General features: G+C 42.0%; 1 protein-coding gene across 1 annotated transcript in view; it reads left to right on the top strand.

The window, feature by feature from the left end:
* Positions 1-18,755, top strand: part of LOC115529717 (inactive dipeptidyl peptidase 10) — a 144,338-nt gene that overhangs the window by 113,233 nt on the left and 12,350 nt on the right. Inside the window, exons 8-18 of the mRNA XM_030338690.1 lie at positions 1,865-1,985; positions 2,863-3,017; positions 3,525-3,622; positions 3,715-3,838; positions 6,155-6,193; positions 6,412-6,519; positions 7,919-8,010; positions 8,093-8,140; positions 8,358-8,479; positions 16,321-16,368; positions 17,795-17,893. Of these exons, the coding sequence (XP_030194550.1) occupies positions 1,865-1,985; positions 2,863-3,017; positions 3,525-3,622; positions 3,715-3,838; positions 6,155-6,193; positions 6,412-6,519; positions 7,919-8,010; positions 8,093-8,140; positions 8,358-8,479; positions 16,321-16,368; positions 17,795-17,893 (1,054 nt within the window). The remainder of the gene's footprint in view (positions 1-1,864; positions 1,986-2,862; positions 3,018-3,524; positions 3,623-3,714; positions 3,839-6,154; positions 6,194-6,411; positions 6,520-7,918; positions 8,011-8,092; positions 8,141-8,357; positions 8,480-16,320; positions 16,369-17,794; positions 17,894-18,755) is intronic.

Below are 18,755 nucleotides of genomic sequence, written 5' to 3'. Positions count from 1 at the left end.
CATGCTATCCCTAACTGTGGCTGGTACCACTACAACTCGATCACTTAACATTTCTGTTACTTATTTTTTCATATTATCTTTCAATATTTTTTTACCTATTTTTATATTTTTAAATATCTATTAACTTTATATTTTATTGTTGCTGCTATGTGTGTGTTGAGGTACCAAGCATAATACTCTTTACTCTTGTTTACTTGTACAATTAGAATGTAGTAAAAACAATTCTGATTCTGATCCTGATTCTGATTACCTTAAATTAGGCTTTGGTAAGGGTTTCAGCGGAGGCAAAGCAAACATAGAATTCAAGGTTGCCCCATAAAAACACGTCGGCCTAGTCTGCCTCAAAGAAGAAGAAATAACTATCATGATAAATATAAATGAATCCCTGGGTCCCTCGAAAATCTAAAATGATATTATTGAAACAACATCAAACAGCAGTATTAATGTGTAATGATTATCTTGTTAAACAACATTTATTTATCATGCAATACTTTTTTTCAGTGTGCGCAAACACGCTTTCGTTGGGCCTCACGAAAACATAATCTTCTTAATCCGTCCCAAAGAAGAATATTTAAGTATATAAATCACAGGATCTCTTGAAATGTTCATCACATGCATAAAATAGCACAGAACACAACAGCTAAGATGATTACATGGAAAAACTTTTGATCAACCAACATGCAAGCTTTGTGGGATAGCAGCGTCCATTTGAATCACCATGGCAACGATAAAAACGTTGCATTCACTTACATTCTCTTCTGATTAATTAATGAGATTATGGATTAAAATGCACATATATCACTAGAAATCTTATCAAAACGCATTTTTCACTGAGAATAAAATAAATGTCCTCATTTTGTTTTGGCAGAATCTGTCCTTGACATACATACGTGACGTATTGCTGTTTTTTTGGAACAGTCGATATGGGACAATCTATACGATTAACCCTATTCTGTAGTTCAGGTTGGTGAAGGCTGCTGAGGCAGCGAATAACAAGAATCTAAATGGGAGTATATTAATACATACGAGACAGGTGTGTGTGTGTGTGTGTGTGTGTGTGTGTGTGTGTGTGTGTGTGTGTGTGTGTGTGTGTGTGTGTGTGTGTGTGTGTGTGTGTGTGTGTGTGTGTGTGTGTGTGTGTGTTTGCATACGCATATGTGTTCAGTGGCGACCCGGCTTGTGTTCACTTGGGGAGGTCACACAAAGAGCCGCTTGTTTGAGTGCTCTGTTGTTGCTGAGGTCCTTTGGAAGCTGCAGTGCAGGAATGATCTATATGTATCAGTGGCTGTCGTGGCAAAGCTTCAGAAGATTTTGCTTCAAGGACAGATTAAACCTCTAAGTGCAGAAAAAAACCACCATAGTAGGAGAAAATTAACCCATTTAATATTCACCGGTCTCCACTCTATCAAAGTGAAGCCAGTTTTTAACAAAGTATCCCCCCCTCTACATAATGTAATTGTGTTCAGAAAGATGTTAACCTAAATGCCAGTTCTCTGGGTCATTTCCAAAATGTTCTAACTCTTTGTGTTTGTGGTCAACTGTGAAGACCAATACTGAGTTACTGAGCCTGCCCCACTTTTGAGTAGTTCCAGGCCATATGGGAAAAAATAGTGGGGCTAAATAATACAACAGAGTACAAAATAGTTAAAAACCTACAACAGACTTCCCATAACAGGGCAGAAACACAGCTACACATCACCACAATCACCACCAGCCCACAATACAATGGTTTAGAAATGACTGACAAGTCCTGGTTGAGGTACTTCAAATCACAATTCTACCAGCACTTTTACAGTGGTTTTAAACTGGGAACATCGTGCAGACAACCCTAATACCTGTTGACAAATTCTTGGTTCATCCTCAGGTTTACATATTTGAAAACAACATTTACTACCAAGCGGACGTCCAGAGCAGTTCTTGGAGACTGACGTCCTCTGGACAGGAAGGGGCTGTCTTCAACGGCATCTCTGATTGGCTGTATGAAGGTAAGGACTGATGGCATCATCAAAGGAAATGTGTTTTGATCAAAAAGAAAAATCTATCATAGCATATTCTTTCAGGTCAGAAATGGTAGAAGGATTTGATAATGTCCTTTCTGGGTAAAAGAGTAGGCAGAGTAGGCAACTTCAAATAAACCACATTTAGATATTCCAGGAAAAAGTAAAATAGCAGAGAGGGAAAGTGCTTTCTGGGAACACGCTGAATTTTATACTGCATTAGTCCATAAACCACAACCAAAAGACTGAAAAAAACCTGTTGTCCTCAACAATGAACAAACATTTGAGAACTGATGAGGTTAATTGTGTTTCAATTCTACTTAAAAAAAAACAAAAAAAACAATGCGCATTAAGTGCCATTGTGTGAGGTTTTAAAATTCAATCAGCCAGAAACAAACAAGACGCAAGTCATAAACAAACCATCAGATTCAGTTTAATGCTCCGGACAACCATTGCAGTAAACACCAATGGTTCTTAATGACCAGTGATTTTTAATGAATTGAAGAGATAAAACACAACTTAAGAGTTAGCAACCTTTTCAACTTAATTAAACCAAACCATATACAATAATTTACGACAGAAAATATTGAACTGTTTTCAACAGTGTTTATCCCGACACCAGCTCAGATTGTTATCCCTACAATGACTTCCCATTGAACTGAAAGACAAAACTGAAAACAAAACGTAGGCAGCAAAAAACTCAAGAACAATTTAACTGGCTGAAAGTGAACATTTCTCGTTTCACACCATTCATTTTGTCCTCCAACAAAACAACAACTAATACCCCCCCCCCCCAACCCCCACATTCCCTTTGTTTCAACTGACTTCTTCTCAAACCCGTGTTCCGCCATTTTGTCCTCACTAGAGCAAGTTATCCACACCCAGGTGGCTCACTGGTGGTCCCCTGATGGCTCTTGGCTGGCCTACCTCTCCATCAACGACAGCCTGGTGCCTACCATGCTTTTGCCCCACTTCACTGAAGGCCGATACCCCAAGGGGAAGAAGTACCCCTATCCCAAGGTCCCAGCTCCTCCACCCTGTGCACTATCGAAAATAATGGGTGGGAGACGATGGTTGTCTATATGTGACTTGTTCCGGTCTATTAGCATATATAAGCATAGCAACAGTAGAAATGCTATGAGAGACAAAGTAAGTGAAGTAAACACACACACTCACAAAAAAAGCGTGTGTCAGACTGTTGTTTTGTAGTGATGCTTGCCGATGTGTCATATCATCTCTAGACTAATGAGCAGAGTGTTTGAGGGAGGCTTACCAAGAGAAGCACAATGACTGGCCCGCGGGGCTTACACCACTTCACACACTGTCACTGTGTACTCTTGGCTTGAATTATAATGTCATTACAGAGCCTGGATTTATCTCCTGGCCTAGCCTACCACCGCAGCTTACCAAAAACTAACAAAACCTTACATTGTGGAAAATTTCTCATAACGACAGTTGACTGCATGGATATTTGGGGGCAGAAGGGAGATCGAGTTACTAAAAGGGTCTTGGTTTGGAACCCTTCAGATGGGGCAGATTAACCCAACTGTCAAACTCTACGTCATCGCTCTGGAAGGAGGGGCTCAGACCGCCCAGCTGCGACCGCCCCACAGTTTTGAGGAAAGGTATTTCAAGACATTTCCGGGAGAGGGGGTTCAGGTGGGGTGACCTTTACTCACTTATTCATACCAACTTCGTGTTTGTTTTTTTACGCTAGAGAGCACTACATCACCATGGTGACCTGGCTCACGCGACAGCAAGTGGCCGTGCGCTGGGTAAACCGAGCGCAGAACACGTCGATCCTGACTCTGTGTGATGTCATCACAGCACACTGCGTCAAGGTGAGGAGATTTAACTTGAAACTTCACTTTGGAAATGTAACCCAACATCTCCTAACATTGGAGATGGAAGCTTTTTTTGCTTTAAAGGTTCTAACCTCTGGTCAGTTTCTGCAGTTATAACTGCCCTCCTGACATGACTCCCCAGATGGTTCGTCACACAGAAACATCTGGGAAGTCATCCTCAGAAAATGTTTGGACAGGGGAAGGCAAAATTACTTGGCGGTTGATTTGATGAACCATCTGGCTTCCCTGTCCATCGTAGATCACGGAGTTCCTCATAGAATGCAGATTTGTCCAACCACTGGTGGTTTGGACACAAACGCATAACCTGAAGCCTGGCAAGATGACTCCTCGTTAGATTGCAAAAGCTGCCTCTATAGGTCACTCAACTAACTCCTTTGCACGTCGACATAAAGGGAGTTCGACTTTTATCCTGGCAGCCTTTTTTCTTATTTTTTCTCTTCAGCAGTTTGTTTTAGTATTATTTTGGTGTGTTTTGATGTGTAAGCCCTTCCTGAGAACAGTGGTCGCTTTGCCTGTTCCCACAGTGTCAATCAATACATCAATCCTGCTGCCTGCCACTGAATTTGCAGTGGACTGCCTCTTTGTTGCAATCCCTCTCCTGATTGGATAAAGTGTAAACGGGATACCAGAAAATGTGTTTTCTGTTTACTGCAGAGCAGAGGGACTGGGAGACACATGTTTCTGACCAAACACTCTATGGGTCTATCTTGCACCCTACACCGACGCATGTATCGTTGATAGTTTGCACCCGGCGTGAAGCTGAATTTCCCCCGCAGCAAACTCACGCCATTCCACTTGCGCCAGGTGTGTCGGCGAAAAGCAGAGGCATGTTCCGACAATGATACTTGGTGCTATTTTTGTGATCCAAAAAGCAATTGCGCCACTGACCGGCAAATACCTGGTCTAAATGCACTAGCGGATAGCGCAGTCGGTGTTGCAATTTTGACGTGCCACGGCAGGTCAGAACTGCTACATAAGCTTACACACACTTAGGCTATGAACATCACAAACATGAAAATGATTAGCCTAATTGAAATATTATGATGATGATGTGGATTGTGGAAAATAAAAAAAGAGGCTGCATGATTGAACACTGTAGTAATATGCAATGCATTCAAATAATAATAATAACAATAATAAACTCGAGCAAAGTATATCCCAGCCTTCCAAAACAAAATCTTGTTTTAGGTTAAATGATAACATTGGTTGAATTACTTGGGGAAGAACAGCCGATGCAGCAGTCAGAAATTGTACTTTTGAAACAATGCATCTGCAAACACCGTACAGCAAACATATATTTTCTTGAAACAGACATTGTTTCCAAGCCCATAACTTTTAGGATTGATGAGTATTTCATCGTGAGAAAACCTTGAGTGAGTAAAACTGAATGAAAGAATGAATGAATGAATGCGGGTGATATTTGGCATGCAGTTCAACTATATGTGTGCACCCATCTGTTTGAACTAACGCAAACTAAACCGTAACGCAATAGTCTGTGGCAATGCATATTAACGGGGGGGACACATGCATATTATGAACACAAGTCGATAACGAATATGTATACAATACTGGTAGTCTGGTAACAAACGATGTTTGTTAATGTATTGCCACATTTCATTAAATAGACCCACAGTTGCGGCCACAGGACCGCATATCCTATATATGTTAAGTTCTCTTTGCTGAAATTTACATGACGACTCAGTGTTTCTGAAGTTGTAGAATAAAACGCTATTCTATGTTTTAATTAGGCCTATTATTTGGCAATAAACTGAGCCATTTTAAGTTTGAAATGTGCTCATGCATCTGTCTCAGAGACTGCAAACGCGCTGTCAAAATATCAAATCATCAAGCTCAAATGCCCACATGGCTCTTAAAGGGGATGGGAGATGGAACTCTCATTGGCTTATTGCATGTTACGCCCAAAACACACCTACCGGTATTCAGACCAACCCATTTTAGATTTGCGTCGGGCGCAAGAGTCATTTATCCACCGTTATAATAGCAACAGCGGCAGAGATCCGCCCACAAAGCTACTTGCGTTTTGCGTTTCATACTTGTGTTTCAGACCGTTAAAATAGGGTCCAGAATCAGTGATGGCAGGCATAATATAGAGCTATGTAACGCTTATTTAATGAATAAATATCGCTTCGAGCACCTTTAATTTACCTAACTTAAAGATGGAATTTCAGGTTGCAGATGTTACTTTAAGAGAGCAAAGATAAATCTCCAAGTGAGTTACATCTCCTAACTTCACTTCTATTGATCCCTTCTTTATCGTCCTTTATTTGGTAGAAACACGTGATGACATCTGAGAAGTGGATTGATCGCCAGGTAAGTAGCTAGAAAGATGAGTTTCCTCATCATTGATAATCATAAATAATGAATTGAGTAGCCACTTAAATCTTAACTTAGTTCATCTTAATTTGAGTATTTTGTATTTAACATGATGGCAGACCAAAAAGAAACATTTACCAAAAAATGTGGATGAGGACATGTTGAAAAGTATTCTTTCTATTAGCTTCACATGTTGATGTTTGATCCTCCTGTAGAACGAAGAGCCAGTTTTTTCCAAGGATGGCACGGTGTACTTCATCACCCTCCCTCTAAAAAATAGCGGAGGAGGAGCCTTCAACCACATCGCCATGATAACAAACCAGGTGAACAGGCCCGGTTCCAGGACAGAATGCCTTGGGGTGCATCTGAGATTACAGGGGGTGCACCAGTACTATACTAAAACCAGCTACCCAGCTTCAGTTCAGACTTCGCTTTTTTACACATAGGCCTTTCCTACCATAGACGCACTTCTGCGTAGTTCTACTGACATGTTGGGACAACAAACAATTACTGTGCTTAAAAGATGGTATCATATCATGTCTTGTGATGTGGAGAACATTTCAGCTGCAACATTAGCTTATTGATATCTTAGATAGCTTTGAGTATGAGATAGGTTTTTGATATGTGTGATGTGTGAGGTGTAAGAAATAACAGAATTCTACACTAAAAAAAAAACATGTGACTGCAATTCAAAAATAACGTTTATTTTTTTATAAATTGTGGCAGGATATTTGACATAACAAATAATTGTACATTGCCACTTAAAAATAAAACAGATTTTAGCTGAACAAGGAAAGAACACTTGAACTTTGAACAAAAACGAATCAGTATAATACTCTTAAAGTTAACACGATTGTAAATAAATACAATAAAAAGAAATATGGGTTCTTATGAACATAATACATTTAATACATGTATTGGATATCCAACGGATATCCAACGTATATATAACTGTTGCTGCCGAAGAAGTTCAACGTCACTACCGTGCGCACCATAGATATGGGTGCGTGCATTTTGCACACGACGCCGGCATGACACACGATGCCGGCCGGCGGCCAATCACAGCAGCGCTGATATAGAGCGACAACATTGCAACCTCGAGTGTGATATTGCTTTATACAACATCGGACATACTAGTAAAATGTACTGTTAATAATAAGAATTGACAATAGATTGTGATTTGTTTGTTTATTTAATCATATAAACAAATGAAATTGCTTCCGGCAGCAAAAATAGATCCCCACTGAGCGGACTGTTGCCAAGCAACATATAAACAAAACACCATACATAAATGCGGAGTGATTTTGTCAGTTTGGTGAACAGTCAGAGAGATGTTGGATGCTCATATCTCAACGGTATTTAATGGAAATTGTCACAAGTTTCATTGCTTAATTATTTGTTTTGTGAGCAAGTATTTCATTATTTTTATCATATTTATAAAAAAAAAAATCTTTTTTATTATTTTTTCAATTGAGGGTGCAACAATTTTTTTGGGGGGTGCAATGCATGCTTATGCACCCCCGTAGAACCGGGCCTGCAGGTGAAGCCCCCTGAGAGGATTGGCATTTCACAAGGAAATGTCAAAGCATTATTTTTCTAATCAACCTGCATTTAGAAAAAGGTACTTTGAAGGATTTTGTGTTCCAAAAAGTCTAATATGGCCGACTAACATACACAATGTCTCCATTGAAACCTGTTCGAATCCATGCCTCCCCCCCTCAGTCCGAGGATCAGGAGGTCAACGTTCGTCACCTGACCTCGGGAGGCTGGGAAGTCTCTCAGGTCTTAGCATTCGACGAGCACACAGACTCACTGTGAGTTTGACCGACGAGACAGTGACTGCAGTATTTCATAAGATGAATGAATACCTTAGTTCACACTCTCGTATTTGTGCAGGTATTTCCTGAGCACAGAGGATGGGTCTGCACAAAGACAGCTCTACAAGTACGTCAAAGTATCTAGGCTGTGGTTAGGGTGATGGACTCCTGCAATTCGCTTCAGTGTGTTTGATTAGAAAAATTGTTAAAGAGTGAGAGAAGTATTACCACAATTGTATTTAACCTATCCCTGTTGGGATAGGTTATAGCAGCTTTCCAGCAATATAGAAACAAACATGACATTTTGTTGACTCGATTGATGTTGAGATTTTTCCTGCTTTCAGGGTTTCCACTGTGAGTCCGTTTCAGAGGTCCTGCCTAAGCTGCTCTCTCTCCAAAGTCCGGTGCACCCACTTCCATGCTCGCCTCAGCCCTCGCTGCCAACATGTCCTGCTGGACTGCCGAGGTAGAGAGCGACCACTCTGTCAATATCACACTGTTGCCATTAAGGTAACTGGGTTACAGAAGCAAGTTGAAATGACGGGGGCAATAGATCCATATGCTAAATCCAACAATAACATTACATGAAAACCAGTGCCAAAAATACGGATTAGACTATATCAATATTCATGCTCTGCAGTATAGCTATCTATCGTTGCGAAAGACCCACAAACGATAGTCCCGTTAGTCTACTGCTTATGATTGCTTTATCACGGAGCGTGAATATCTAATATCTTTCCAACTCTAACCCGGTTTGACAAGATCAATAGGTGAAAGCAAATAATCCATAGCTCTTGACATATAGTTGTGTTGATTTACTTCCAAGTGTTGCATAGAATTGCGCAAATCAATTTAATAAAAACAAGACTGAGGTAAGCTAACATGCTCCGCTCGAGCGGATCTTTTAACAATATCGGTACAGATAGATTTTTCACCGTTGAGCCTTGTCTGTCAGGTTTTTCTAGAACATGTTGGTTTGTCTTTAGATTTAAGATGAAATATCCCCAGGTATCTGCGTGAAGCAGTTCTCCTGTCAAGACATATATGAAATCCATGACAAACCTCAATCCATCCCGGTATCACGCGATTTCATGCTCATGCGCACAAACGTAAATCTATTGAATCTTGTCCCAGAGCAAGAATGTCCGACTTTTTTCGTGCTACACAGAACGAAATGTAAACCAATGCATTCTGAATGGGCGCGTTTCTCCGATGTTTCCGTGCTACACAGAACGAAATATAAACCAATGCATTTTGAATGGGAGCGTTTTTCAGACGAGAGAGAGAGAGTGTGCGCAGACAGTACAGTGCACCCTCTGCGTCATAGATCCTCTGCTCGGCGAAGCAACCCATCCAATCTGTGCCATCCACCGACCCTACACGGACCTTGAAGTAATGGGAGGACTCTGGAAATGCCAATCAGTGGTCAAGAAGGCAGACACCTGACACATAACCCTCCACTTCCTGGCCCTGACAGAGACTTGGATCACTCCAGAGAACTCTGCTACTCCTGCTGGCCTTTCCACCGTCTACTCATTCTCACAGACACCCAAGACCTTCAGGGTGAGGAGGAGGGACCAGACTCCTCATCTCGCCGATGTGGTGCTACCAGGTCCTTCCACTAGAACACTTGGCCAGATCTGCTTTTGAACTCCACGCTGTTACTGTCACCCTTCCTATCAAGCTCTCCATTGTGGTGATCTACCATCATCCTGGTCCCCTTTGTGACTTCTATGACGAGATGGATGCCCTTCTCAGCTGCTTTCCTGAAAATGGCACACCACTCTTTATTCTTGGCGACTTCACGAATTTACAAACTTTTTCACCAACTTTGACTTAACACTCTCCCCTACTCCTCCCACACACAGGGCAGGGAACCAACTTGACCTGATATTCACTAGGTCCTGTGGCACCTCTGCTCTCTTTGTTACCCCGCTCATCGTGTCCGACCATCACTTTGTTGCCTTTTTTCTCCCCTTGAAGTCCTCTCCCTCCCTCCTCTCTAGTCCCCACATTGTCACCACCCGTAACCTCAAATCACGCTCTCGCACTACGTTTGTCTCAACTGTTCCTTCTTCACTACCTTCTGTCGAACGATTCTCTCAACTATCCACCGAGGAATCCTCTGACACTCTGCTATCCTCCCTCTCCTCCTCTTTGGACTCCCTCTGTCCCTTCCACTCCAGACCTGTGCGATCCTGAACCCCCCCCCGCCCTCCTTGGCTGTCTGAATCTCTGCAGACTTATAGAGCAGAGTTGTGGGCAGCTGAGAGGAAATGGAAGAGATCAGACTGTCCTAATGATCAATCTCAATATCTTTTCCTTCTCTCTGATTTCAACTCCACTGTGTCAACAGCCAAATCTGCCTTCTACCGCACCAAAATCAACTCCTCCGCCTCAAACCCCAGGAAACTGTTTTCCTTGTTCTCTTCCCTCCTCAACCCTCCCTCCCCTCCACCTCCTTCCTGCTTCACTGCTGATGACTTTGTTACCTACTTTACCCAGAAGGTAAAGGACATTAGCTCCTCTTTTATCCCTGCCTCCATCCTGCCTCCTCCCATCCCCACCTCTGTCTTTTACCAATTTATCCCTCTCACCTCTGACGAGGTCAACAGAATAATAACATCTAACCATGCCAACACCTGCTCCTTTGACACTATCCCTTCCTCTCTCCTCCAGGCTGTCTCAAGCGACATCCTGCCATTGCCATTTCACTTTTCAACTCCTCCCTCCATTCAGCCATTGTTCCAGCGCCTTTCAAGACCAGAATATAGCCTCTCCTCAAAAAACCGACCCTTGATACCACCGACATCCAGAACTACAGACCGGTATCTCTTCTTTCATTCCTCTCTAAAACACTGGAACGTGCCATCTCTAACCAACTGTCCTCCTATCTCTCATCTAACAACTTCCTTGACCCATACCAGTCAGGCTTCACAAAGGCACACTCCACTGAGACGGCTCTCCTCGCGGTGACTGAGTCCCTCCGTGCTGCCAGAGCCTCGTCCCTCTCATCGGTTCTCATTCTCCTCGACCTGTCCGCAGCATTTGTCACGGTGAACCACCAGATCTTCCTTGCCACTCTCGCTGAATTTGGCATTGCTGAATCTGCCCTTTCCTGGTTCACATCCTACCTGACGAATCGCACTTATCAGGTAACATTGAATGGCCCCTTGTCCAAACCTTGCACGCTTGAAACTGGTGTACCTCAAGGCTCGGTACTGGGGCCTTGTCTGTTCCCTCTATACCAGATCCCTGGGCTCTGTAATTACATCGCATGGCTTTTCCTATCATTGCTATGCTGACGACACTCAGCTATTTCTCTCTTTCCCCTCATCTGACAAAGCCCTGAGAGCAACACGCATATCTGAATGTCTGGCAGACGTCAGCACTTGGACAACTGCCCATCACCAGAGGCTTAACTAAACAAAACTGAGCTCCTCCTAATGCCAGGGAAAGATTGCCAATACATGGACTTACTGGTCACTGTTGAGAACATCACTGTATCTCCTTCTCCAACTGCCAGAAACCTCAGTGTGGTACTGGACAATCAGTTATGCTGCACCGCAAACATCACTGCGGTAGCCCGATTCTGCAGATTTGCACTTTACAAAATCCACAGGATCCGGCCTTCCCTTACAAGGGAAGCAACTCAGCTTCTAGTCCAATCACTGGTCATCTCCCGTCTCGACTACTGCAACATGCTCCTGGCTTGACTCCCTGCCTCTGCGATTAAACCTTTGCAGCGCATCCAGAATGCGGAAGCGCGCCTCGTGTACAACCTACAGAAGTTCTCCCATGTGAATCCCCTCTTCTGGCTCCCTGTAGTAGCTCACATCAGATTCAAGATGATGGTACTGGCATACAAGGCAGTCGATGGAACTGCCCCTGCCTACCTCCAAGCATTGATAAAGTCACACACCCCAGCTCGATCCCTCCGCTCAACTACCTCAGCTGGACGTCTGGTACCTCCATCGCTAAGAGCAAGCAAAGGTCGACCAACAAAGTCACAACTTTTCTCTGTTTTGGGACCTCAGTGGTGGAACGAGCTCCCTGCTGATGTCAGGATCGCAGAGTCGCTCATCAGCTTCCGCAAAAGACTCAAAACTCCCCTGTTCAGAGTTCACCTCGACGCTGCATAGCTACCTTTCGGCCACTAATGTATGCTGTACGTCCTGGCAATTAATGTACGCACTTATTGTATGCACTTAATCTACATTGCACTTATTCATAGTACTTAATTGTGTAACATCTGCAGTAGCTGCTAGCATTGCTCTACACGGGGAATGGGTTAGCCTAGCGATTGTTAGTACTTGCACTTGGCTCTATGAACATCTTTACTGTACTGACAGCGATATATTACTTCACTCCTTATGAAAAATGTACTTGCTGTTAGTTGCATTGGATAAAAGCGTCTGCTAAATGCCCTAAATGTAAATGTATATATGTCAATATTTCCGATTTTTTTTAAGCAGTCCTCCGCAAAAACTGAAACGAACGTACTCCACAGAACGCGCGTTTCTCAGACAATTGTCATGCTCCACAGAACGAAACGAGAGAGAGAGAGAGAGAGAGAGAGAGAGAGAGAGAGAGAGAGAGAGAGAGAGAGAGAGAGAGAGAGAGAGAGAGAGAGAGAGAGAGAGAGAGAGAGAGAGAGAGAGAGGGGGGGAGAGAGAGGGGGAGAGAGAGAGAGAGCAGCTTCAGAAGGGGTGTGCGCAGATAGTACAGTGCACCCTCTAGTTATATGCAGAGGTGGGTAGAGTACTGAAAATCTATACTCAAGTAAAAGTACAATTACTTCCTTCAAATGTACTTGAGTAAAAGTAAATATTCCAATTGTAAAAACCTACTTGAGTAAGAGTAAAAAAGTACTTTGTTTTAAAGTTACTCAAATTACAAGTTACTTTACATTTTTGTATTGCAGTGCTTGGATCAGTGAAAAAGACCTAACGTGTGTATGTGTGAGAAAGATGCACTCTCAAACATTTCTTCACAAGTTGCTTCATTCTGTATTGTTCATTATACAAACATAGGCCATCAAACAAATTTACACTAAACATGGAATTTAACTTCAGCTTTGACAAAAGCATTGTAGGAACAGTTACCAATTAAACACTAACCTGGCTGGGGGGGGGGGAGAGAGAGAGAGAGAGAGAGAGAGAGAGAGAGAGAGAGAGAGAGAGAGAGAGAGAGAGAGAGAGAGAGAGAGAGAGAGAGAGAGAGAGAGAGAGAGAGAGAGAGAGAGAGAGAGAGAGAGAATAGGATACCCCTTAACAGTGGTATAATGAGCACATACCACAGCCTGTCGTGATCTATTGCTTAATTATAAAAAGCTCTGGTTGTTGTTTCTGTTCCACGACATTTTGTCTGTCATGTTTGTGGTGTGGGATGAAGAGAGTGGTAATGAATCAGATGTAGTGAGTGTAACATAATTCACCCACAGTATTTTGTTATGTGTTGTTCTTTCAATTGTGCTGTCGTTTACTGCATGTCATTTACTGTTTTGGTGGTTCAGGGATCGCTGTCCCTTTAAGGATTACGGCGTCTCATGACGTCAGAGCCCATGCGGGATTTGTTTACCTGCAGCACGTTTTGATTTCCGGCTTTTCTCTTTGACTAAATAAACGAGTCACACCACTGTGTGCTCAACGTGCGAAATTGTATCTTTCACTTATTGCAATTTCCACACGGATTTGTTTTGACGCAATTGCGATTCAGCCTACGCATAGCATGGTCTGGCTCGAGTCCTCAGCCCCAACGTAATTGTGAGTTGTCTCCCCGGCAATGGAATCGCTACAATATTGCAATCTAGGGGGAGGGAGCGTCGCTAACGTGTACGCTTGTTTTACAGTCAACGAAGATAATATGTTTATCAAAATACTAATTTTAATGAAGGCACAATGGAAAATGTAATTGAGTGAAGAGTAGAATTCTAAATCAAATATTTACTCGAGTAAGAGTAAAATTACAGACTTAAAAAAGGAACGTGAAAAGTACTTTTTATCCGAAAAAAGTACTTTTTGACTCATTTGCGTTACTTGTAACGCGTTACTACCCACCCCTGGTTATATGTGTGTCAATATTTCAGATTTTTTAAGCAGACCTCCTCAAAAACTGAAATGAACGTGCTCCACAGAACGCGCGTTTCTCAGACAATTAATGTGCTCCACAAAACAAAGCGAGAGAGAGAGACCTCAGAAGTGGTGTGCGCAGATAGTACAGTGCACCCTGTAGTTATATATTTTTCAATATTTCCGATTATTTTAAGCAGACCTCCTCAAAAACTCAAACGAACGTGCTCCACCGAATGCACGATTCTCAGACAATTAAAGTGCTCCACAAAATGAAACAACAGAGAGAGAGAGAGAGAGAGAGAGAGAGAGAGAGAGAGAGAGGCTTCAGGAGGGGTGTGGGCAGATAGTACAGTGCACCCTCTAGTTATAAATATGTCAATATTTCCGATTTTTTAAGCAGACTTCCTTAAAAACTGAAACGAACGTGCTCCACAGAACGCGCGTCTCTCAGACAATTAAAGTGCTCCACATATCGAAACGAGAGAGAGAGAGGCTTCAGAAGGGGTGTGCGCAGATAGTACAGTGCACCATCTAGTTATATATATGTCAATATTTGCATTTTTGCATTTTTAAGCAGACCTCCTCAAAACTGAAAATAAATAAATAAATAAAAACAACCGTGCTCCACAGAACATAATGTAAACCAATGCATTCTGAATGGGAGCGTTTCTCCGATGTTAACCTTATATATATATATAAATTCATTATATAGGAGAGACCCTCTTAAGCCCATCAGTTACTTGGCTCAGCAGTGCATCAGTGTCTCTCTATGGCTCCCCCTCTCTCTTTTCCACTGTGTTTCGAGAATTCATATCGATATAACGAGAAACGATGTAATGATAACGGCAAGAAAATAAAGGCTCCATGGTCATAATAATTTCAATATAATTAAATTAAAGCGTGTAACGAGGAAATTTACCAATCTAGTTGTGGGCCAGCAGAGGCTGAATTTTAACCAAATTCGGCTCGTAACCTTATTTTTTACATCGTTTTTTTTTATGAATATTTTAATACTGTCTGGTATACCTGAACCACCTATAAAATGAATATATATATATATATATAAAGTTAACATCGGAGAAACGCTCCCATTCAGAATGCATTGGTTTACATTTCGTTCTGTGGAGTACGGTTATTTTTATTTATTTATTTATTTTCAATTTTTGAGGAGGTCTGCTTCAAAAATACATAACTGTGCACTGTACTATCTGCGCACACCCTTTCTGAAGCCTCTCTGTCTCTCTCCCTCTCTCTCTCTCTCTCTCTCTCTCTCTCTCTCTCTCTCTCTCTCTCTCTCTCTCTCTCTCTCTCTCTCTCTCTCTGTCTCTCTCGCTTCGGTTTGTGGAGCACTTTAATTGTCTGAGAAACGCGGGTTCTGTGGAGCACGTTTGTTTCAGTTTTTGAGGAAGTCTGCATAAAAAATCGGAAATATTGACACATATATAACTAGAGGGTGCACTGTACTGTCTGCGCACACTCTCTCTCTCTCGTCTTAAAAATGCTCCCATTCAAAATGCATTGGTATAAATTTCGTTCTGTGTAGCACGGAAACATCGGAGAAACACTCTTATTCAGAATGCATTGGTTTGCAGTTCTTTCTGTGTATTACGAAAAATGTTGGACAATCGTGCTCTGGGACACGATTCAATAGATTTACGTTTGTGCGCATGAGCATGAAATTGCGTGATACTGGGTTGCTCAATCAGGACCTACCTCTTTCAAGACAGAGCACATCCAAGACATACCTCATTCAAGACAGAGCACACCCAAGAAAATATCCATCAAAGATACATCACATCCAAGATACGCGACATCCAAAAAAAATAACATCCAAGACATCTCACATTCAAGAGGTAACACATTCAAAAAGGTAACAAAGAAATAGCCAGGTACAATAAGCTTATTGTGTCTCTGTTATGTATTTGTAGACTGGGTCTTGTGTGAGGCCTTTAGACACATGGCCAGCCATCTTTGTAGTGCTGTTTTGTTGTAGTTTGTGATTGAAACTGGAGATCATGACTTTCACGGTGAGACCGATAACCTTCCCCTTGGTCGTGAATATGAACTATTAAAATGTGTAAAACTGTATAAGTCGCACTTTGGAACTGAGCAGGCTGCCCTAAAGCATAGTGATGTTCAGTGAAACGTTCGCACCTATTAAAAACAGATCTATTTGAGATGTATTCACCAAAACCTCTTAGTGGCTCTGATGAATATGTGTATCCTATCCCAGGTCCTGGTATCCCAAGCACCACTGTTCACCAGCTCTCTGATATGACTGGTAGGTTGCGCACTGTCTGGACTCCCGTCGCCCAATTACCTGAGCCTCTTTCAGCGAGTTTCATCACACCCTGCATCTCACCCACCTTGCTAAAAGGATGATATATATTATCTATAAATATATATATATAATTAGTAAAGTGTGTGTGGGGGGGGAGGGGGCTGCATGTGTGTTTGTGTGCCATATTCAATTGAACTATAATGCAACAACATTCATATCTCCGGCCCATCTTGTCAATATTAGTAAATTACAATAACTATTGAACCATTAATAATGATCATTCCTTCTTAACTAAAGCAAGAGTTGAGAATCAGTTGTCCTCCACTGGATTGTAATTGCGCTAAAGGGACTTCATTCATGCAGCGTGTTAATCTGCAATCATTCCTTAAGGGCTTAAGCTTGTGCTTCCAGTCTTTTTCAGTTAATGAAGGACTTCCTCTTCTTAGGTGTGTGTGTCTGTGTCTGTGTGTGTGTGTTGGGGGGGGTGCATGTGTGCGTGTTTTCGTTTGTTTTTGTATGTCTGTCTGCACGCCACTGTGAGAGAGCGTGAGGGGCCTATCTGGCACCCAGCGCAATTTACTTTCTACACTGACGCATGTATCGTTGCTAGTTTGCACCCGGCGTAAAGCTGATTTTCCACCACAATGAACTCGCGCCACTACACTTTGCGCTCTTGAAAAGCAATGCAAACGCACTGTCAAAATATAAACTTGTCAAGTTCAAATGCGCTGGCTCTTAAAGGAGGTGGGAGATGGCACTCTCATTGGAATAGCGTTTTGCGTTTCATACTTATACCCATACTTATTCATACCGTTAAAATAGGGCCCTGAGAGTGATTCTCCTTAATCGCCTAATCAAAGTCAAATTTGCATCCCTGAATAGGAATATAAAGAGCTGTGCTTACATTCAGTATTTTCAGTTACCATGCAACATAAAGATGCATACAATAGATCATAATATTCTAAACTGTGTTATCATTTCGATGACATCATTCATATTCTTTCCTCTAATGCTCTCAGACTGTTATTACGATATTAATTTGATGAATCCATGAAAGCATTTGAAAGGATAGGATATTGATAACCCCTCCCTCCCATGTCTTGATGCTGGTGGTTGTGGTGGTGGTGGTACTGGACTAATGGTGCTAATGATTGACCTCTCTGAACAGTGGAGTTGGGTGCAGATGGGTGGAGTCGGCTTTGCATGAATGTAGCATCTGAAATACGAGAAGCCAAAAGCCAAGCTGGACATTGTGATTAGTTAAAATGAGTCCTTCCTGAATACTTTGAGATGGTGATGGGGAGTTTTGCTGTGTGTGGCCCGAACATTTTCTCCACCAAACAATTCATTAATGACATTATTTTTATTTGTACCTATATATATATACTTTTATTGATACTTTACTCTCTGTCTGTTGGAAACGCAGGGAACATCAGTGTGGAGAGCAACGTGGTTTTAGCAGAGGCACTGCAGTGTCGGACTCTGCCCAAGAGGAACAGGGGAATCGTGCATATCAACCACTTTGGTACATAACGTGTGGACGTGACACCCGTGTTTCCACAGACAAATCACAAACTATGAAATTACTTTTAAATTGTTTCATTCTTTATGATTTCTTTAGTGTTGTTGTTGTGCTCTTTGTCTACATCCTCGCCATCATCATCATCATCATATTCATCATCAGCATGGTGATGATCAGGTAACAGATACAGTTGACAGCCGCCCACTTTAGAGTTGCGTTCAAGTATTCAATGAGAACGGCGCTGGTTGCATTCAGGCAACAAATCAAGGATAAACCCAATTAAAAAAAACAGGTGTGGAGCTTTGTGAGGGGATTATGAACTGGCTCTGTATCGAAAAACATGGTGTTTTACTGCGACAACTAGACACTGAGACACACCATATGGCTTCCTCTCTCTCTCTCTTTCTCTCTCTCTCTCTTTCTCTCGCTCTCTCTTTCTCTCTCTCTCTCTCTCTCTCTCTCTCTCTCTCTCTCTCTCTCTCTCTCTCTCTCTCTCTCTCTCTCTCTGTGTGCTATCACAAGTGTGTCTGATTCAGGTTTTGAGGATTTGAGGAGCTCAGCCCTCAAGGTCTCACCAAAATATTAACAAAATAAAGAACAATGTCAAATGTCTAATTTATAAAATAACTAACTTGTGAAGCTTCAAAGGCATCAAACAAATAGCAAACCCAATTTCAGACCAAAATGTGTAATTGCTTTGTTGCTCCAAAAAATATGAGTTTCACCATAGCGGCTCTGATATAGTTAGATGGCCATGTTTTTTGGCCTATTCTTTTCTACAGGCCTGCAACCATGTCACGTGACAGAAAACAAGACGGATAACATTTATTGTTAGTCTCAGTGGAAAATGCTATACTTTCTAAAT

This window comes from Gadus morhua, chromosome 17, assembly GCF_902167405.1.
Source record: "Gadus morhua chromosome 17, gadMor3.0, whole genome shotgun sequence".
NCBI classification, from domain to species: domain Eukaryota; kingdom Metazoa; phylum Chordata; class Actinopteri; order Gadiformes; family Gadidae; genus Gadus; species Gadus morhua.
Note: the sequence above shows the minus strand (reverse complement) of the source record. Positions and strands in the feature narration are given on the sequence as shown.